Here is a 22,983-nt window from a genome sequence, read left to right as displayed (position 1 = left end):
ATTACAGTGGCACAACTATCTATATCTATTTAACTTGCGATTTATATAGTACTAGCAGTACCCGCCCGACCATGCCCGTGCTAAGAATTTAAAGGAAGTCCGTTGCATTAAAAAAAAATCCACGCTCCTCCCCCCATCTGAAATGATAATTTTTCTTGAACTAAAATGCGTACACACCTTTCAAAAAACATATTAAAGGTTTTTTGCAATTTTAAACTTTTTGCCAAAACATTTGCTTTAAAACTCTGTATAGAGTGAAACGGTTTTTTCTGAAATTTAAAATAATTCACCAAATTAACAAAAAAGACACCAAATAGTATCTTTCGGTTGTGTAATATAATTCTGCACCTCTAATATTGTTTAAAACACTCTTCAGCTAGCTTGAAGAAGGACAGCAGTTCTTTGGATGCTAAAAACACATAATTTTTGAGTTTAAAGATATTAGTTTCTAAACATCGATGAAAACAGAATCTGGGACTCAAATTGGAAAAATCACTTTATTATTTTTAGCATTTCATGGTTTGAGTAATGATTTTGGAGATTTTACCAAAAACAACGTGGTGACTCGCTTTTCAAAGCAGACGAAAGCTTTAACGCATAGCGTTAAATAGCTAGAATTCGTTTCTCAAGTCTTCTGCGCATGTAAACTGCGCAAGGTGGTCACCGCTCTAGCAAACTAAAGATTTAACAACAACAAAAGTTACATTTCGCTGCAGGCCCTTTTTTCCCAAACTTTCTAATCATCGTTTAAAGCTCAATCTATAATTTGAAGGAATTATTGTATCATCCCGTCTTTCATCGTTTGAGTAGGGTCTGGTGGGGGAAAGTGGTCAATGGGGTAAAGTGGTCATACGTCAAATAAATAGCTATAGCTTGGAAATAAATGTTCGAATGAATGTGAAAATTTTAATTTTGGATAAAGCAGTTACAAACTACATTTTGAATACAAAATTTCACAACTGGCAAAATTTTACATGGTAAAATAAAATATTTTGTGTGAATGTGAAACATTTTAAAATCTAAACACCTCTTTTAACTTAATTGGGAAAGTGTTTGTTAGTAATTGTTTGTTAAAATTATGCACAGATGGGCAGCACAGGAAGCTTCCTACATGTCTCAAGAACTCTTACTCATTAGCAGTTAGCTGGATCTATTTTGGATAGTTTTTTAGAACAATTTAAGTAAGATGGGGTAATGTGGTCATAACATTAGACTTAACGAATAGTGTTCTTTTAAAATCACTTAATCTTCAAGTATGAGGCAGACATAAATGAAATATTAGTTTCACTTAATATATATTGTTTTTACAGTAAACGTGCTTAAATATACGAGTATATGCGTATGCATACGCATATACTCGAGTAGGCACGTATATATACGTATTCACATAAATGCACCAATAAACGCGTCGTATATGGGTATCTACAAGTATTTTTTTATCTGTAAAGATATCCATTCGATTATACACGTATATACCCGCTTATACTTTTATGTATACGAACACTTTTATACTCATGTAAACATGTATATACGCGTACGTACTCGAAACTCGAGTAGAAACTTACACACAAGCATATTATATACATGTATACAGGGTGAGTTTAAACTCTTAGGCAAATTCTTCAAAGGTGTAAGAGGGGAGGTGAAGAAAGAAGAAAAATAAGAAACATATGATCACAAACACAACGCTTACGCGCTACATGCACGCAAAGCCAGAAACGGAGGGATGCAAAACAAGTCACAAATTTATATATAGATTACACAAAGAAAATTTTACACAACATTTTAGGTCTTAAGAAAGTTTTAAAGTGATTGATAAAATTTGTGGCCGGCTGCTATAATACATGCGTCGCAATCACAAAGCATTCTCTGTTGCAATAATGAGACTTTTGAAAAACTTTCATCAGTTGCTGTGCCTTTGTTGCGATGCGTGCATTAGAGCCACTCTAGGCCATAACTTTTAACATCTGCTCTAAATATTTCTTAAAAACTAAAATGTTGGGTAAAATCATCTTTGTGTAACAAATTTGTGACCTGTTTTGCATCCATTAGTTTCTGGCTTAGTGTGCATGTAGCGCGTCAGCAACCATAAGTTCATTATGATTCATTGCTTCTTATCCTCCCCTCTCATACCCCTTTGATTTTTGCCCCCGAGCTTGGATTCACTCTGGAAGAACACATGTGTATTAAGGGATATACCCGTGTATACATACATGCACAGATATACGTCTATACTGGTACATAATCGTGTTTACACGCAAACATACGTATAAACTCGTTGCTTCCATATTTATGTACGAGAATAGACATATACAAACACGCACTGGATGTATCCACGAAAACTCTTGTATACCCGTATAGGCACGTGCATGAATGTATCTAATATGATGTATATATGTATCTACTCATGTATGAACGTGTATACTCATGTTTACACGGCACAGATATACTCGTGTATACCCGCATATACTCGTGCATACCCGCACATACTCGTGCATACCCGCACATACTCGTGCATATATTTGTATCTATAAAAATAACCAAAATATACAAACATTACGGTTATTTGTAACGGTTTTGCATTATTTTTAACTATAACCACTTTATCTCATGCTATGACCACTTTCCCCCCCCCCCCTCCATGGGGTAAAGTGTCATAAATACAAAGGGAAATGAAAGTGTTATAAACCTACTTAAATCAATATTTTTTTCCTTAAATTCAATGCACCGTGTTCTTTAATAATGCAATGTTAAGTAACAACAAAAAAAGTTGAAGTGTTTAAAGAATTTATTGTATTTACTAGTGATACCCGCACGACTTTGCCCGTAATAGAAAAATTAAAAGATCTTTTGGTTCGCCTGTATATTTACAAATAATGTATGGTGAATTCTCTCGCCAGTTGGCTTGTGCCCATCTTGCGGTTCCACGTTATGATAATTTCGTATCTCGCCAATTGGCTTGTGCCCATGTTACGGTTCCACGTTATGATAATTTCGTAATTTACTCGTCCATCTTATGAAATTTTTTTTCTTAAAATTGGAGTAGAAAAAGAACCACATCGAATTTTCGAAAAATCGCTTCAAGGTGCACACCCCCATGCTACATACTAACTTTGTGCCAAATTTCATGAAAATCGGCCGAACGGTGTAGGCGCTTTGCGCGTCACAGACATCCTACAGACATCCAGACATCCAGACATCCTCCGGACAGAGAGACTTTCAGCTTTATTATTAGTAAAGATAAAGAAGATAAAGATAAAGATTCTTTCCCATTTTATTAAATTTCTGTGAAAAATGGGCTTAAAATTCGAATAGAAAAAGAACAAAATCGAATTTTTGAAAAATCGCTTTGAGGTGCACACCTTCATGCTACAAACTAACTTTGTGCCAAATTTCATGAAAATCGGCCGAACGGTCTAGGCGCTATGCGCGTCACAGACATCCTACAGACATCCAGACATCCAGACATCCTCCGGACAGAGAGACTTTCAGCTTTATTATTAGTAAAGATTATTAGTAAAGATAAAGATAAAAATTATCCACCTAAGTTGAAAACCTACGATTTTATGACCACTTTACCCCACCAGACCCTAATTATTTTGAGGGGTTTTACCAAAACGGTTAGGAAAATTGCATGTATTGCAGACGAATGGCGTAGTATTACATGAGGCCGCAGTTTCTTATTTTTTCAACGTTTCTGAGCTTGATAATTCATTGCTCGAAACTGAAGATTAAAATATTTATTTTTTACCTCCGCAAGAATTCTCTGCGGTTTGAGAGCCGAGTTGATTTTTCAAACCGTTCGAGTAATATTCTGAGTGAGAGCTAGAATTCTTTTCTCAGGTCTTCTGTTCATATTTACTGCGCAAGATATCTGCCTCAAGAATTGATAGAAATTTTCAACGATGTGTTTAAAAATTCATTTTAAAACTTCTAGTTTGAAACTTAGAATTTGCGCTTCGACGTGCCCGAGGTACGTTCGATTTTTGTACGTTACAGCAGAAACACATTTCATCCGTATACCGAAGGTGACGTTACTGCAGAAACACCAATCAAATTTAGCCTTGAAAATTAGCTCAATGAGAATCGCAATTAGAGTAATTTATATCTCCTGTTCCAATTGATTGAGAGAAATGGATCACACATGTTCTTGTTCGGAAATGAAAACCTTTCCAAACGACAGATAATGTTAGGGGGTGGAGGGATTTTGTACCTTCCAATTAGGCGAAGAACGGGAAAATAAAACGTGAAATTTTAGCTTAATTAGTTAATTATGAAAAAACTAATTCAAAATGTAGAATTTGAGTTTCGAGGTGCACATCCCCGGAGTACGTTCGAATTTTATGACAAGTTTCAGGGCTGTAGGCTCTATGGGTAATGGGTTGTCTAGCCATCAGGTACAAAGAAAGAAAGAAAAAACGAAGAAACACTGTCTGTCTTATATATATATGTATATAGATGTTTTATTTTAAAGTTTTCAGTGAAGAACTGTTAATATTTTTACTTTTTGAGGTAATGAAAAGTATATTTTAATGTTTTTGTCCGAAAATAAGTAATCATTAACTTTTGAATATTTTTTTAAATGAAATTGAAATTGTTTAATCTCATATAAGTTATAAAATCTGAAGTAAACAGTCATATTCTGTAATAAAAAAGTGAAAAAAGCCCAATATGTCAGATGAATATTGCATAATTTCTTTTTTTGTCTCTCTTATAAAATTGAGAACAAAAAACGCAATGAAGTACACGTTGCGCGCCGCCGACGATGTTTTCGTCAAGTTCAACGAGACAATACTGCCGCAGCCACACTACAGCATCGACTAGGCTCCCAAGTGACTTTTTCATCTTCCCACCGAATCAAGACAGGCTTAAAACGGAAGCGATTCGACTCCATCGACGGAAAAATAAAACAATCCAGCAGACTTCTACGAGAGCCCTTGACAACATGTCTCCTGAGGACTTCCAGAAGGGCTACGAACAATCGAAGACGCGCTGGCAGCACTGCGTTCTTGCTGAAAGATCATATTTGGAAGAATTTTAGATCGCTGTACTTAAATATCCTATAAATTTCTAGTTCTGAGATAGGTCTTGAAACTTTCGAATCATACCCTGTATACATTTCGTTGTTATAGAAATGGAGTTGTTTCCTTCAGTCAAAAGTTCTACTTTTAGTCACTGAAATTGATAGAATGAGTAAAAGAAATAACATGGACCCAGAAAATATTTTCATTTTCCCAACAGTTAATTTTTAATTAATTTTTTTTTTAAATGTCCGATTTTGAAAACAATCAACGTTATGATAATCAAGAAGCGAATTAAATATTGAGCTCTGCGCTTGCTACCAACCATACCGTTGCCAATGCGAGTGAGTAAAGGTGCGAATTAAATATTTTGCTCCGTGAATGGCAACACTGAATGGCATTTCATCATTTGTGACGTCACATGACAGAAGCGTAAACAATGAAAGCGCACCGATTTAAGTAATTTTTTAAGAATGTTAAACCTAAACAAATTATTTAAAAAATGGTCATATTCTATGTTTTTAAGCATGCTCTTTCAGAAAAAAATACTTTTAAAATTTTGGAAACGACCCCATTCTCAGATTCAGTGCGAAGAAATTGAGACGTACTGTTTTGCTAATTTTTGCCATAGTTCAATACTTATGCCCTAAAAAAGGGGTTCGTCGTAGCTCAAAATTAAGTTCAAAGAATTCCCACTGCAAGTTACGTCCTATTGCGTTATTTATCTTCCTAGCAGAGTATCATTGCTAACACGTCTCCACACAGTTAAATCCAATATGATCCACTTAAGTTACAAAACGAACTGTTGATGATCAATGATGAACTTTTTATTGATATCCTAAAGCAATAAAAATATGAAATGCTTTTGTTTAATAACATTTCAATTAATTTTTTAAATTAACATTTATTTTCACACTGTGAATTTAGTAGTTTTAAAATTATACTAGAAAACTGAAGTAAACAACATAAGCAATATTGAATATATTCGAATTCTGCATCAGTTATTTGTGTGTGTAATCAAGTCTTCGGGTCCTTGCAGTGAATTTTTTTATGCATTTAGAATATGAATCGTCGTTTTCACTTATGGGTGCAGATAATTCTATTTCGATAGATAGTAACAAAAGGTTGTGTACACATTGTAGACTTTTTCCTGGTAGTAATTCATAAATTACCGTAAGTTAAACCGCAACTTAAAAAACCTCATTTTCCTTGCATAATTTCTAGACCTCATGCTAACTTTGGTGCGGTTCCATTCTTTAAAATAATAATACGATTTTTTCCTAACATTCTCCCTTTCTGACTTTTTAGGACAAATTTGCGCCATACGTAACCGACCACCTACTAGAGTTTGTCCTTGCCGCTCTGGATTGGAGTGCGTAAGTATTTCTAATCTAGTTTACTTGAAAAATAGTATTTGAGAACGGGAGTTGAAGTGTTCACAATTCACTTTATCCTGAAATTTCTGGAACCACTCATCTGAACAAATTAATTCATTAAAAAAATTCAAAAAAAAATTGCTAGTGAAAAAATAAGAATTGAAGTGAAAATTGGCAACAATATCATTCCTTAAAATGTGTTCTCCAATTAAAAAAAATAATAATAATTACCCAATTCTCAAACACAGGTCGTGTAAGTTTGCACTTAAATGTAATTGATTTTCACTGTTTCGACCTTTTTGGCGCGTTAATACTTTTTAATCGACTTCAAAGGAGGTTATGTATTTGTCTGCGGCCTTTATGTACGTCCTCTGATTTTTCCAAGATGCCGTGAAAGATTTGAAAAATTCTTTTTTTGATTGAAAACAAAACCAAACCAAACCCCCTGACAACCCACCGAATCCTGAGTTGATTACTAATTTAACTAAACGCGAAATTAGTATTTAAAACTAAACCTAGAGGTCTAGTCTCTGCCCATACTTAAATAGCATACGTTAATCATGACGTCATCGCTCGGATGCTTCGTAACGAACCCTAGCAACTTACGCACTTACTGCAGAGCATTTTTTAAGGAATTTTTACTAGGCGACACAAGTTTATCATAAGAGTAAAAATTATTGAGAAGGCCCTTTTCTCAACAAATGTATGCATAATCGTCGCCTCAAAGTGATATTTCTGTAAGTACTGTTTGTTCTGTGGCGGCTGTATAGGACTTCTGATTTAAAAAAGGAAGCCGATATGAACCAAACCTTAAACATAGTATTAACTCTGAAATAAAGGGGGTCCGGGGGTTTCTCCCTCGGAAATATTTCGAAATTTTTAATCTTGAAAACGTATTTTTAGACGATCATTGGTAATGTTAGGATTGAAGAATTTCGGTGTCACTCACCTGTCTATTTTTCGAACAGGTAGCTCCAAGAATGCAGTTTTAGACGATCTTTTTGATGATGTTAGAGTGAGGAAAGATTTGAGGGCCCATACCCCAGGAAATGTTTCTTTATTTGTCATCTTAGAAATGCATTCTGTCTTTCGTAATATTATGCGCTCGTGAGCGACTCCCTCCCCACGCCCGTTTTTCGAAATTGAAACGTTCAAAATGCAAATATTATGCCCAATAATGTTCAGAAGAGGGTGGTTCGGTTGTCCCGCGGATTTTTTTCTGCAATTGTAATGCTAAAAACGGAGTTCAATACGCTCTTTTTGTGATGTGACGTGAAGGAGTGGTTCAAGGGCCCGCAACAAGAAATTTTTCTAATTTGCAGTCTTAAAGATGCATTCTACTTGTCTTTGATAATGGTAGGGGAGTAGAGGCTTGAAGCACTCCTTCGGAAATTGTAGCTGTAAAAAATAAAAGATCAAAAAACTGAAACCCGGAAGTCAGTTAAAATTAGAGACGTACCGAGTAGCACTTTGGCCGAGTACCGAGTTACCGAGTACTCAGCCTTTCACTACTCGGCCGAGTTACAAAGTACCAATTATGTTTTAAGAAGGACCCCCGACACACATGTGATGAATTTTGAACTTATTGGAATAGTAATATAGACCTCCTTATCCATATAATAGTTTTTAAAACTAAATTCCTGCTGAAATTCAATTACGCATCATATAAACAATTTTGTTTGTGTCAAAAATTTTACAAAAAAAAAATATTTTTAAAATAAAAAATAAATAAATAAAAGGTATGATTAATTAAGTTGGAATTAAAACAAATTACAGTAAAATCCCTCTAATGCGGACACTAACAGGACAATTTTTTTTTGTCCGCAATAGAGAGGTGTCTGCAGGATAGGGGTTTAATAATGTTATTTGCATTGGAACTGGAGAATTAAAAATTGTCCGCATAAGAGGAATGTCCCCCTTTGAGGGGTGTCCGTTAGGAAGGGTTTCACTGTATACCAACCAATTATAGTTTTAGTCCGCCAAACATAAATAATTTTAATACAACAAATGTGCAGGAACACTGCAGACACGTCCTCCCCTCCCCCCCCCCGTTACAAGGAACGTCTTTTTCAGTGCACAACATGTGAGCTAAGGAATGTAAAGACATTCAACAAAAAAATCCGACTTTTGTCAGATGCCTTTAAATCCACGAGCCCCCATTTTGTGCATTGAAAAAGGAATTCCTTTTAACCCCAAAACACGTGTCTGCAGTGTGCACTGTGCTTTTAACGTTGTTTTATTTCCCTTTATTTTTTAAGCAAAGGTATTTTTATATTTTTTGTAACTAATTTTTGTTTGTAGCAAAAATCCATTTTTAATGTAAAAATTCCATATTTTCTATACTTACCTTTTTTGCAGAATTTTTAATAAATAAGTTTTATTAACTTTGGGGAAATTAAAATAAAGATTTATTCCATTGAAGCATTACAAACTTCATTATTCTCAAAATTTAAATTTGATTTATAAATTTTAATTGTAAATGATTGCAGAATATAATGCTTGCTCTTTTTTTATAAATTTTAGTATCTGCCTTGGACAATATTCAATGTTTTGCAACCACTCGGTATTGGCCCGAGTACCTGATCAGAATTTGGCCGAGTACCGAGTACTCGGCAAATTGGCCGAGTAGGCCGAGTACCGAGTAGTTACCGAGTACTCGGTACGTCTCTAGTTAAAATGTAGCCAATGTTACCCGGTTTATCGCAGGGAATCGATTGACACCTTATTTATCGAAATCGGATGAATAGTTTAGGCACTACGATGGATAATACGTAAATACAGAAAAATACTAAATTATAACCCTTCCTTTTGGCTTCGCCGTAGTCAAGTGAAAAACAAAAATGTTCCGTCAAAAGTCAGTAACCTTTCTGAAACTGTTCTAGAAACTTTTTAAAGAATTGGGAAATCTCCTCTGTTAAAGCCCGCCATGTCTCGGGAACCTTCAAGAAAATTGTGGTAGGTGGATTTTGTTTAATTAGAACCTCGCCGCTCCACCAACAGAGCTCCAGAAGCATTAAAGCAGACACGACAGAACTGCAAGTAAAAACTAAGCGTACTCCTGGCAAAGCTGAAGCGATGCTTGACTAATTCGCTCTTTCCGAGACATTAGTCAGTCTGGACAGAGAGTAATCGTGGTAAAGCCGACACACTTAATAAACAAGCTCAGTCAGTCTTTAAACTGGTAGCGAAAAAATATTTTTCACAACAGTGAAAAGTCTGCATTCGTGTAGGTTTTGGCAATTCAGGAAACTTTTTGACAAATATACTCGATTTTCTCAGGAAGTGGATGAAAACCTGTGAAATCCCGAAACGTTCCACTGAAATTGCCAGTAACTTTTTTTTACAGTGTAGTCATCCAATCGTATCGTTCGAAGATATTTTTAAAAGGTTTAGGACTGTAAGTGTAAAATGTAGCCTATGTTAGCCGGGTTACAATTAAAAAACGAATGACCAAAATAGGATGAATAGTTTTGTACGATGGAACAACAGTAAATACAAACACACATAGACTGCTGAAATCATAACCATTTCTTTTGACTTTGCCGTAGTCGGGATAAAAACGAATAATACAATAGCTTGAGCACTATTTACCTGCAAGCAAGCATCTAAGTTTAAAACACATGAAAGATAAATTACAGTGTTACTGCATAAAACTGGTAGACAACTTAGATTATAAAAGGTTGCTCTTAATAAGAATATAATAATAATCAACATCTAAATTGTTCTTTACCTAATGGTGTTTTTTCCGTAGTATGGTTACAGTTTTTATTATATTTATTTAAAACCCGTGCTAAAAAGAGAAAGGAATGAAAATGGTTAAAATCAGGATTTATAGGGTGAAATCAAATTTTCCTGCTACTGAAGTCTGTAAAAATATTGCTTATGTTACTCGGGTCACAATTACGAAGCGAATGACACCTTATTTATCAAAATCGGATGAATAGTTTAGACGCTACGGTGGAACAACCGTAAATACAAACATACATAGACTGCTAAAACCATAACCCTTCCTTTTGGCATTGCCGTAGTCAGGTAAAAAGGCTGTTTTAGACGATTTTTGGTGATGTTAAGGGGAGGAGAGATTAAAAGGCCCATCCCAGGAAATTTTTCTAATGCATAGACTTAAAAACGCATTCTAGACTATCTTCGGTAAGGTTAGCGGTTGAAGAAATTCTGAGGTCCACTCCCAAAATTTGTTTCAAATTGCAAAAGTAGGCAATCCATGATTCATGAGTAACTTTTAGAGGACCAGCAATCTTTCGAAATTGAAGCTTCAAAAACGTAGTTCTAGAAGACTTTCAATGACGTTAGGGAGGAGTTTTCCCCGGAAACATTTTGAAACTCAAGCGCTTAAAACAAAATTTAGGCCAATCTTAAACGATGCTGGCGAAAAGGAGAGGTGGGGGACCCTCCCCTGGAAACTTTTACAAGTTTTTTTTAAACGCAGTTTGGAGACGATATTTGGCAATACTAACAAGAGGAGTGGTTTGGAAGATCCCATATTAAAAAGGGAATAAAGAATAATTACATAGACTAGCATATAAAGCCAGTTTTGTTACTATTTCTAAAACATATATGATCAGGGTCGGATTTAGACTTAACGGGGCCTTAAGCTATTTCAGGTATGGGGCCCCTTTTGTAATCCAGACCATTTTGTCTGTTGCGAAAGAGGAAATGCTAAAGTGTTTTTTTTTTTATTATTATTATTAATGATTATTATTATTATTTTTTTTTTTTTTTTTTTTTTTTTTTTTGCTCTATATTTGTCTTTTCCCCCTGAGACGAAGTTATGCTCTCTTAAATTTCTTCCTTTCTTTTTTGTTTTGTGTGTGTGTTTTTTTAATGTGTGTTTGCCTGTCTTTTTGAATTTCACTTTAGAAGGGGAATAGCATCGAGAGAAGGATGCAGGGCTCCCAGTTTAGGGGTTCCGGGGGTTCCCCCAGAGGGAATTAAAAAAAAAAAGTAAAATTCTGAAGTATGAGGTTATATAAAGGAAGATTGGAATCAAAACTATTCAGGGAAAAATAGGCAAACAAAACTTTTTTTAAGTTATGTACTCTTGCAAGTTGAGATAATACACATTAAAATTTTTTAGGGGTCGACTCGGTCGACGCATCGATGAGGCAGTCAACAGAGAGATAGAGCGGGGGAGGAGAAAGGATAATGCATTGTTACTTGCTCTCATGGACTTTCGATACAATTAGTTTTTAATCACCTCTGCAACCCATCTACAAAGTGCTTTAAAAGAAATTGGGTACACACTTAGAAAATAGGTAGCAAGAGAGTAACATAATGCCCATTTGAACAATTCATAATTTATACGCTTAGTAAGAAATAAAATTGAAGCATACTCTTTGACGAACATACATTGAAGCACACACTGAATTTAACGTATTTTGGCACTCCTCCTTCCTTATCAACTCCAATTTGTTCGAAATTTTAAAATTCAAGGCTTGTAGCCACATTTTTGCAAAATTTCAAGCATTTGAAATGAAATCAATTTTTTTCAAGTATTTTCATTTTTTTTTAGGAACGACAATTCACACAACTTTTCGTTATAAGCAATAGCTTTCAACTAAAATGTAAATCTGGCCCTGGAAATGATAGTATAAATAACAAATATCTCAAAAACATTTTTACAAATTAAAAGCGGTAATGGATAATTAAAGTAAAAGTTTTAGAAATAGGTAAAAAAATTTTACGAACCAAACTTACCCTTCAATCCTTCAAAATGTTTTGTTTGAATCATCAAAATGAATTTCAATTTCATTATAACTCTAAAAGGATTTTTAATTACAGCTAAAACGTGTTACAGTCCGTTGCCTCGAAACTGGGGAAAAACTAAATAGATTGCCAGTGCCTACAAGTTTCAATGCGCGAATCTCTTTTGTTCACAAAGCCATAAAAAAGGAAGTGGTAGAATCCTCAGTTACCCTAAATCAAAAATGACTGAAAAGAATTCCAGGAAACAATCCCGACTCTTCAGCCTTCGGCTTTACGGAAAAATACCTCTCTTTGCATCTTCGAATGAAAAACAGCTGTTTCCGTTCCGCAAACTGCTTTTGCTGTCCCGTCCCAAGTCACCCTGTGTTCCTGTACTGGTCCCTATACCCTGTACACAGATAGCCGTGAAATGGTTATCGGCTGTCATCAATAAAAGGGCTAATGAGGTGGGGTGCTAATCGATTGCTTAATCTGGCGCCGAGTGCGTGGTGGGCCGGTCCACAAGGAAAGAAAAAGAAGGCTTTCGTCATGTACGAGTCGACGGTTTTATTTAAAAAAAAAGGCAAGGGTCTTCCTAAGATTTTTACAAAGATTTGAAATCCGTTTACAAAAATGAGTGGACCAATTTTAGATTTTCCAATGTCGCCCAGTGGTTTGATTTCGCATCTTCTTGGCGACAGATTTTTTTCACTAGGCGACATTGGTGTCACGTAGTCCCTATGTTAAAAAATGCTCTGACTTACCGTAATTGTCGTAGTCTCTGCCCAAAAATACCGGAAGTTCGTTAATATTCACTGGGATAACGAACGTACGGTAAGCATTAAACCACGCCTTTCTTCCTGTCCCTGTAAGCCAATGGAAAATTAGGATCGCTGGCATGAGAACGCTCAGGAGACGAGGCTAGCCTCAGTTGTTGTGTTTTGATTCTCCTTCGGACGTCTGCTCCCAATCACAGAAACATGGAAAAAATGTTCTTATTGTTACTTACACCACTCAGGTACCCAAATCAGAAAAAAGGGGACACAAAAGAAGAACCTATTGACCTAAGAACCATAATGATAATAAAAAAGAGCATTTTTGTTGGAGTTTTTACCATTTTTTTGGAGCATTAAGTAACAAGTTCCTAAAAAAAAATAGGAACTAGCAAAGAAAGCAAAGCAATGGAAGGTTCTAATTAAATTCATTTCTAATATTTCTTCATTGATCTGTCAACATGATAATGAAATTACAAAATATTCCTAATGTAGCGAAATATCATTCTTTGAAACATTATTTTGAATAGTTTTGTACATTATCAAAATAGCTTTAACACTATATTTTTTAAGAATTTGGCTCAAAATACTTTTGTGCCAGATCTCAAATGAAAAACAGGCACTTCTGGCCCCATGGACATATCCACCGGGGGGTGAGCAAGGGGGGGGGGGTATTTGTCAATGAGTTTGAAAGTGTATACATCTTCTTCAGAGTCCATTAAAAAAAAATATTAGTATTGAGTGAATACTGCTATCATTTTAGAATTACACTGCTTCTAAAATCTTGGGTGAAGGGGGGGGGGAACAGACCAGCCCCCAAATTGTCCAAATTATGGCCCTGCCCAGGAGGACCCTGAACTTAAATCTTTGGGAGGGAAAAATGTTTCAAACTACAAATATTGTCGCTGAATGAGGATAATTTTGCCTAATAGAACTCCCAATTTTGCTGAATCGGCAGAAAAATTTGTCGAATAAGGAAAATTTTGGGAGGTCACAACGACTTCGCATTGGGGGCTCTCCTGGGCCCGCCCTCCCCTTCTATGTTGAGATAGTGTCTGGCCCTGATCAAGGATTGGGCCAACCAGGCTCTGATCTATAAATTTTGGGTCCCCCTGGCAAAAAATTAGCAGAGCCCCTAACTGCCTACTGGAGTTCTATGCCACTGAAAGCCAGGGGCCCCTTTAGTATAGTGAGCCGCCTCGCGCTGCGGGTAAGTAGATCTGGAGCTGGGGTTAACTGAGCCCAGGACCAAGGAGTTTAGAAATCCTTCTCTCTTTAAATATCCAATGAATGAAATTTAATTTGTATTTATTAGGCTTTACATATGCAATTATGAAAAGAAAAATAATTACTAAAATGTTTTTTTGTGAATTTCTTTCTATTAGTAGTTTGAAAATTAAAACATCATTCAGAACAATTTGCATAACAGATTATCTTGATAGTCGATAATATTAATTTCTGTGACTACCTGTCACTAACCGCATCTCCTCTGGACTGGAAATGTCTGCCAAGTCAATACTGGTACTGTTGAATACATCACACTCTAGGATTCCCCGTACCTACCATTTTTTTCTAAACTGTTGGATGGAGACCTGAAGACAGTTGTTTTTTGATCAAGGCCAGAAGACGAGCAATCTCTGGTCCAGCACTCCCAGAGGTATTAATTCTTTGAAGGACTTGATTATTTAACTTGCCCCAGTCACCATTAACAAACACGGGAGATATTTGACCGGCTGGCATCAGACCTGGGACCCTACGGGTAAGCAGGGGTCCTCCCTCAAGAGCAAAAGCACCCCCCCCCCCTCCCTTAGAAATTCTATTGGCGCAGTCTGCCATGACCCCTTCGAGGTGGGCACCCTGAGTTAAGAGTCCGACACCTTACCAGTACTGCCAACACACCCCATACGGGATACGGGTTGTTAATCTCCGTATTTATTGCACCCTGTATCAACCCTCTAAACCTTGAGGGACCGGATATCCAGTACTGATTATGCCTTGAGGATATCCAAAGATGTCATGATACCCTAAAAAGCATAAAGTCTTTGAGGCGGATGGCAAAGGGTTGGCGTGCAAAGCGAGCAGGGGGTGGGGCCCCCTAGTCTAAACTGTTTATTTCTGTTTCTGTAACTATCTTCTCCGGATTGGCCCTGTCTACCTGTACCATTGGATACAGGGCAACTAGGGGAAGCCACACGGCCGGATTTAGGGGAGGGCATGCGGGGCTACTGCCCCTGGGCCTCCACAACAAAGGGGCCTCCACAATAAAATTTTACAAAATATCCTAACTTTCACGAGTCGAAAATATCGGATATATACATATATATTAAAATATTCGGATATATATCAAAGTATCGGATATTTTCGAAAATATGATGATCTTTTCGAATCCTGATTAGGGGCCTCCACTCCTTCGTTGCCCGGAGCCTCCACACTTCCAAATCTGGCCCTGGGAAGCCATTTCCACTCTTTAACAGCCCTCTAAACCTTGAGGGGCCTCCATTCCTGAGGATATCCAGGGATGTCTCGACACCCCTAAAATCATTAATAGTCACCTGCTGCAAGTGGCTTTGAGCCCCCACAGGTGGCAACCGGGGGTTTGCGAGCCAAACGAGCAGGGGGCAGAGCCTTTAAAATTTCCATTACAACTATACTGCAGTTTGTACAGAATATGTTTTAATATTCCTTTTTATAATAAAATGACAGCTTAAGTAAAGAAATTTGTTTGAAATCACTCGAAGGAATACAAATAAAGTGCATATTGAAGAAACAACGATGAACATTGATGTAAATGTGCATTTATTGGTTCCGCAACTATGTAAAATTTTGTGATGTGTATTATGGGAATGATGATATGTAGTGAAGAACATGAATTCCAGATCCATCAATTGGGTGGTAAGGGGCCCCTCCTGATTTTAGAAACAATCAAATTTGGCATTATTGTGTACGCATTTTATTGTTTTCTCCCTATATAATCCATTGAGCGCAAATCTTTAGCCCCCCCCCCTCCCACGGAAAATTGTGAAATGAGACCCTACTGTAGCTTGAGGGAGTCCTACGGAAGTATACATGTGTACCTGAGCTTACAGCTATTATGTGTAAAGTCTATGATGGCTGCTGAGTGCTGAATTTGCTGCTTTGAACGTTCAACAAGAAGAAGCAGAAATATTGGAATGCATCAAAAGACAAGTATTTCAGGAGTCTTATATAATGTGTTGAATAGTTTAGATGCAAAGTATGTCAAACTTTTTTTTCTGACTAAAAATATTCAGATTAACCTCACAGCAATAAAACATTGCTTTCCGTCAGCAATATTACCAGCTCATTTTCTCCTTCATCATTATGGGATAACTAACTAATTTACTTCATCATTTGGCAAACACAACATCATTTTTAGCCTACTTTCCCAGTAAAAGTCAGAAAAAGAAGAAAAAAGCATGAAAGAAGGCTTAATGCATCTTAAAAATGTCGCGAAAAACAAAACAAAAATCAAAAATAAATAAAATAATTAAATAAATATCGAAAAATTAAAAATTGGAAAGTAGGGTATTGAGATGGGGAAAAATCTCTGTCGGTCTGTCTGTCGGTTCGTCGGTCTGTCTGTCTGTCCCCCCCTAATAACTTTTGAATGAATAGTCCGATTCGAGCAAATTTTTTTTTTCGAATGATCTCGGCGAGGACACCTCATTCCCATATTTCACTTTTTTATTTGAACTTTTTTTTGTTCAATTTTGAACAGTTCAAAAAAACTTAACATTAGCGCCTACGGGGAAACTGAAAGTCAATGTAGATTCCGTACTTGAAGGCGGATTTATTTCAAACAAATTTTGTTGGAAATAGCTATTGACGCCAATTTCCAGACTCCGACTCCGAGAATTTAGAGGCACCTGACTCCGACTCCTGCGCCCGACAATTAATCGGACTCCTACTCCCCGACTTCGACTCTGACTTCGTAGCTTTGGCAAAAATGTATACACGGAGGACAAATGACTGATTCCGATTCTTGGATATTCGTCTCCGACTCCTTAATCCCAAAATGAGATTGACTCCGACTCCGCAACTATGGTATTTACTGTAAAATAATTATAGTCTATATGACCTGTTTTTATTTTCACGCTAAAGTTTTAATTTAGGTATTCAGTTTTCGGCGGATAAATTCGAAGTCATTTATGTTTCTACATAAAGATATGCCAGGCACGTAACTAGAACTTTGTTAAGGGGGAGGGGGTCCAAGGTTGCACGAACTTCAAAAGAGGAGGCATGCTAAAGCAGAATTAGTAGCTGATAATTACACTAAGATTAAGATAAATCCAATTCAAACTGATTATTAAAATATGATAATTAATTAAAATTAATTAAATAATTGAAATTAATAGAGTCATTAGTTAAAATGAGTTAACAAAATGTTTATGTTAAGTGGTAAATTAATTATTGTCAGTTTGTAAATTAACATTAAACTGAAAGTTATCACATACAAAGTTTCCAAATATGGGTGAACCTCTGTCCTCCTGAAAATAAGTGATATATTTCTATTAAAAAGGGCACAATAAAAGAAAAACGGAAAACGAAAACTGTTCCCGAAATTACTTGGAAAATGCATGCGATAATTTAATAAAATATTAAAGCTTTGTAATATATTTCAACAAAATATGTACATTTGTACTTATGCCATTTTATTTGAAAACTAGAAAGTCACCCGTCAAGGCATGACGGGTGAAAATTGCTTCAACTCTTCTTCATTTGAACGAAGCAATTGCCTGTTTGGTGATATTTTGATAGTTGAAATTTTAACTCTTAACACCAGTGGATTAACCCTAAACTCCAGTAGATAGCGTTCATTGTTTTCGTTTCTTCATTCCTCTGATATGACACAGTCTTACCAGTAAAACTGTTCAAGTTACCGGATCGAGTTCAGCCTTGTCACAATAAAGCCTTTCCTTGCATGTTAAACATTACCAAAACATATTATCGAATTAAATATAATGCCGTGGTGCGAATTCATTGTTGAAACACGCGGATTACTCGATCATCGGCATTATTTATATGAGGATAAATAAATCTATATCTATGGAGTCGAATGTATAACTATATGAATGTTACATAACGTCCGATTTGAACAACATTTCAGGCAAAATCCCACAACTATCTCATCGAAAATATTACAAGGTTTCATTTAAAAAGCTTGAATTAGTTTTTATTTATTTACATTTATAATATTCTTTTGATAACACGAAATAGAATGATATTTCCAATCTTATCCGTTTTCTAATTATCATTCCTAATCATCAATTAAAAACTTGAACAAACTAATAACTCTTTGAGGGACGGAGGCTTCCTTTGTTGCAACCATTTTTTATATATATATTTTTTCTTTCTTCAGCCAACTGACACAGTGATTTTAGTTAGCTGAAAAAAAAAGAGAAGCAAGAAATAAATGGTGTTCTCAAGTGAAGTCGCTATTCCTCAAAGGGTGAAAGCTGTTCGAAAAAATTTTAAATATCGGAAAAGGCGTATTGCCGTTTTTTATCATTATTTTTTTCTTTCTAACGGGGCTGTGTTAGAGGCTTTAGCATTTTGCGGAACAAGTGCGAACCAACGATGTGGCATCCAGTCATTTATATGCCACTATTAAGGAGCGGATGTGAATGTCACAGGAAAATTTGATGCCCAGTTTCCACCAGATGAAGACACCTGAGCTCTCTTCGATGCGAAACTGCAAAAGGAATTTAATTTTGTCAAGAGTATTCACAGTCAAACGACCTAAGGGATGTTTTACATGCCGATTAATGGAATGTATACCTAATGAATTAAATTAAGCATCTGTGTAATTTTATTTTAACGACATGATGTTAATTTTAACAACAATACATATCATATTTTACGACGCAGGTAATGATTTTTCTTCTTCAATACGATGTTAGCAAAACACTCTATTGCAAGAAATAGTAAATATCTTTAGCTTAAAGAAAATAAGTGTTTAATAAAAAAGGCAATATATAAAAGAAAAGCTCAAAAACATTTACCTCGTATTCACCTTTTTTGTTTCTTTGCTTGTAACGCAGTAAATAGCGGTAATTTTCACCTAGTAATTTATAGTTAAATGCACATGCCTGTTTTTTGTTACGTTTAATGCTACCTTCACAATTTAGTAAAGATGGATGCATAGATGCTAATTAAATAACTCCTTAGTACAAAGCCAGTGAATAACAATCAGAAAATGTATTCCAATGATGCAAATACAAATATGTTTTATGGAACAACATCGAATAAGATTTTTTTTCGTCAATTAAAAACTGTTTTTCTTTTGGGATCATAGAATCACAATACAGTAAGATTTAAAAGTAATAATTTCTAATAAATTACTTATTACATGCGTTAATATGGCCGAACTTGTAATTTCATAAACTGATCACAGTAAAATATTTAAGTAATTTTCAATTTAATTTTTCTATAAAATTTTGATACCGTAAAAAGTTTGTTACGTCAACTTCAAGTTTTATTTATTAATTTATTTTATTTATTTTACCTTCAAACACGATTTTTTTGGGGCATTTAATATTTTCCATGATCATGCTTAAATATTGGGGAGAAAACATCAGTAAAAATCTACGTAATTTGTTACTCAGAAAGAAGAGAGATGTTAAAAGTAATCTAAAAGTTCAAATAAAATTTTTATCAAAATATAAAATGAATCTGAAATGAACCATGCCAAAAATATAGAGTTAAAATGAAAAAAAATCAATAATTATTTTTCTCATCCTCAAACACACGAAATGCGTAGAATTTCTTTTTTCGCTGCTGGCTCAGAATCTAAAATTAGTTTTTAAATGGAAAAACACATTAACACGTAAAACTGCTCGTATTATCAAGAAAACTTTAAAAGGGAGCACTGCGACTTATCTAGTTTGGGTAAACTTAATTTTCTTTTGCATACAATTTTGTTCAAGATATGTTTCCTATAAGTATGACGTAGATAAAAACTGCGTGCGGAATTCAACTACTGATTCACCAGGAACGCACCTCTCTGGCTGTCTTTCGTACAACATGCGTCTACGAAATCCACGAAAATACAAAACGAAAAGAGAAGGAAATAAAGAAAACCACGCCAATGAGACTGTGGGATACGGCGGAAGTGGCAATAAATGCTTGTTTTTACTTTGCCAATGGCAATTTGATGGACCAAGGAGAGGGGTTGAATTTCAAGGTCACAGGACCCAGCTGGTTTGAAAGTCGAAAGGGACATTTCCCCGTTTCGGACGGAGTAGGTGACACAGCAAAAAGCAGACGAAAATTGCAGTTGTTGCACGAGGTTCTCGTGTTCTGAATTGACTCAAGCGCTTAGAAAATTGCCGGTTACTGGGAATATTTAAGGGGAGAGAATGCTGCGTTTTATAAAATCATTATCTTTCGGAAAAATTTTGTTGATGCGAGATGCAACAACTGAGAAAAAAAGAGAGGGGTCTTTCGGAAAGGGGGGGGGCCGGACCCCATGGATCCACCCCTTGGCTACGTCCTTGGATATGCGCAGACGATTTTTTTTATTTTTGACAATGAAAAGTATTTCTTTAAGTTGACATTTCATTGTTTTTATTTATTTTGGTAAGTGCATTAATTAATTTAAAAAATTATTTTTGGCAACAGGGGAAAAAGAAACGAATTCTTTTTTTTTTTTTTTTTGATATGATGTATTTATTGTAATGAGCTTATTAATTTTATTTATTATTTTTTCGTTTTGAAAGCTTTTAAAGATTTTTTTCTAATGGAAAAAAGTGTATTAGCTGCTTTGTTTAAAAGGTGCTGCTATTTTTATTTATTTTTTTATTTTTTTATTTTTTTTTACGCATTTAATTTTTTTAGATGTGTGAGGAATATTTTATTCCTAGAAATTAGCTTAAATTTAAAAAAATTTTTTGAAATAATTTGCGATTTTAGCTATTTTAGAGAATATTGATCAGGTACTAGAAAGTAGTATGGGTATACGGGAAAGTAGGCTCGTATAGTTCTAGACGGAACTTCTTGTTAATTCCTAGCATTCATTTATATTTATTGATGGGAGTGAAGTAAAAGGTCTTGCAGCTTGGCACTAGAAAAATTGTTGTTTATTTTATTTGCATAAATTAATATTATTCGACACGCAAATGGATCATATCAAATCTATAAATAAATAAATAAAATTCTCAACCTGACCGTCTCAGATTTTCATGAAAGTTTTAGAAACCCTACTCTCTGACATCTTAAATGTAACAGTAAAACCCCTCCTAACGGCCACCCCTGTGATGTGGACAATATTTTATTCTCCGATTTCAAGGAAAATAACATTATTAAATCTCTGTCCTGCGGACACCTCTCTTTTGCCGACAAAAAAATTGTCCTGTTAGTGTCTGTATTAGAGGGTTTTTACTGTATATATTTTTTAAAAAACTTTCATACTTGATAAGTAATTAATTTCTGAAAGTTGTTAAAAAGCACAGCACTTCTTTTTAACTTGCTGGCAGTGCTTAAAATTTTATAATTCAAGCTTTATGAGAGCTACAGAGCTGTATTATAGCTCACTTTGAAGAGAAAGACACGCACTCCAGTTGAATGTGTAATTTAAATACTTTTCGGAAAAAAATTCTCTTTCCCAAAATTTTCAAATTAAAAAATGGAGAATAGTGTCATTTTATAAAAAAGAGCATGATTTTTACTGTATTTTAGTGAATAGGGCCAAAAATTTTCAGAGTGGGACTACAACAAAATTTTAAAATGTACACTTTATTTTAAAATTATTGGAATAAAAAAAATGTTTAACTTACAAATCAGAGATGAAAGATCATGAAATTATCTTTAAAATGCGGTATTGTACAGGTCTGTAGCTCAAAAAAAAAAAAAAAGAAACTTAAGTTATAACTTGTGATCGTTAAAAATTCAGATCTGCAGATAGGGATCACTAGTGTCTAGAACCGTGAGAACGTCTTGTGGGTCAGTACACGCCAGAAACTGAAAGCAGGTAAATTTTAAATCGTGAAGCAACGAAGAAATTGTTATTACTCACAAGCATAAAGGTGTAACATTGTACTCAAAATTTTCTTTTATGTAGACAAAATTATAACTCCTACTTGGAAATTCCTAACAAATATTAAACGCAGAAAATTTCATTCTTTCAACTAGTGCCAATATTTAAACGCACATATATAAGATCTCACTGTTAAAACTGCGAAAAACACTAAGTTGGTTTTTAATTAATATCTTCATTAATTCATAGGTGTCTACCAAGGGTAGGTCAGTCTACGGTATTGAAAATTTTAGGAGGGTTGTTTTCAGAGGTATTTTTCTCCGTTGTATTTGGGGAAGAGGTGGACACCCCTGGCTAATTAGTGTTACAAAGACGAGACTAAGCTAAGAACACTTTCGATCAAGTCACTTTTTAAGCGTAAAAAAGAATGAACAAAATCGTTTCATCTGTTTGGGAGCTACGATTCCACAAACACGCACAAATATGCATGTCAAACTTATTATCTCTTTCCTAATAGAGTCGGGGTTTAAAAATTAACTTTTTTAATTTCTGAAATACCTTATTATTTAACTAAATGAAAACTCCTAACATACAGTGGCTCCCAAAAGTGTTCGTACACTTTGAAATTTTTTAATAAAAGCAAAATAACTCAAAACTGAATTTGAATATAAAGTCCAATATTTTTTCACATCATTCCTATGTCATTCTAAATATAACCCATTGGTTTTTTACAAAATATTGACGGATCTTCTTTTTGAAATGGGTCAGAAAACGAAGATACAGAGAAATAACACGCCACAAAAGTCATCGTACACTCAAATATTTTCGAATAATTCATGATTAAAATTATCATATGCCGTTTTATTAGTATTTTTGCATTGTGTTGACCCTTGTAAGTCATTTGGCTTTAATTTTTTTGTTTATTTATTCCATAATATATTGCTTATTACTACAAAATGGCTGGTATTCGTAAAAAACCGCAAACTCCATTCAAATTTGAATTTTTTTCTCACAGTAGTGGTAAATTGGTTTGAAATGTCTCTAAATTAGTTAACTTATTTGTTTGTATAGTATAGTGCTTGATAAAATGCTTTAAAGAAAGGAATCGGACCGAAAAC

General features: G+C 35.0%; 1 protein-coding gene across 1 annotated transcript in view; it reads left to right on the top strand.

The window, feature by feature from the left end:
• Nucleotides 1-22,983, top strand: part of LOC129225098 (uncharacterized) — a 34,442-nt gene that overhangs the window by 3,753 nt on the left and 7,706 nt on the right. Inside the window, exon 3 of the mRNA XM_054859655.1 lies at nucleotides 6,330-6,397. Coding sequence (XP_054715630.1) covers nucleotides 6,330-6,397 — 68 coding nt within the window. The remainder of the gene's footprint in view (nucleotides 1-6,329; nucleotides 6,398-22,983) is intronic.

This window comes from Uloborus diversus, chromosome 6 (assembly GCF_026930045.1).
Source record: "Uloborus diversus isolate 005 chromosome 6, Udiv.v.3.1, whole genome shotgun sequence".
Lineage (NCBI taxonomy): Eukaryota > Metazoa > Arthropoda > Arachnida > Araneae > Uloboridae > Uloborus > Uloborus diversus.
The sequence above is the reverse complement of the archived record's forward strand: the minus strand, read 5'-3'. Positions and strand labels throughout refer to the sequence as shown.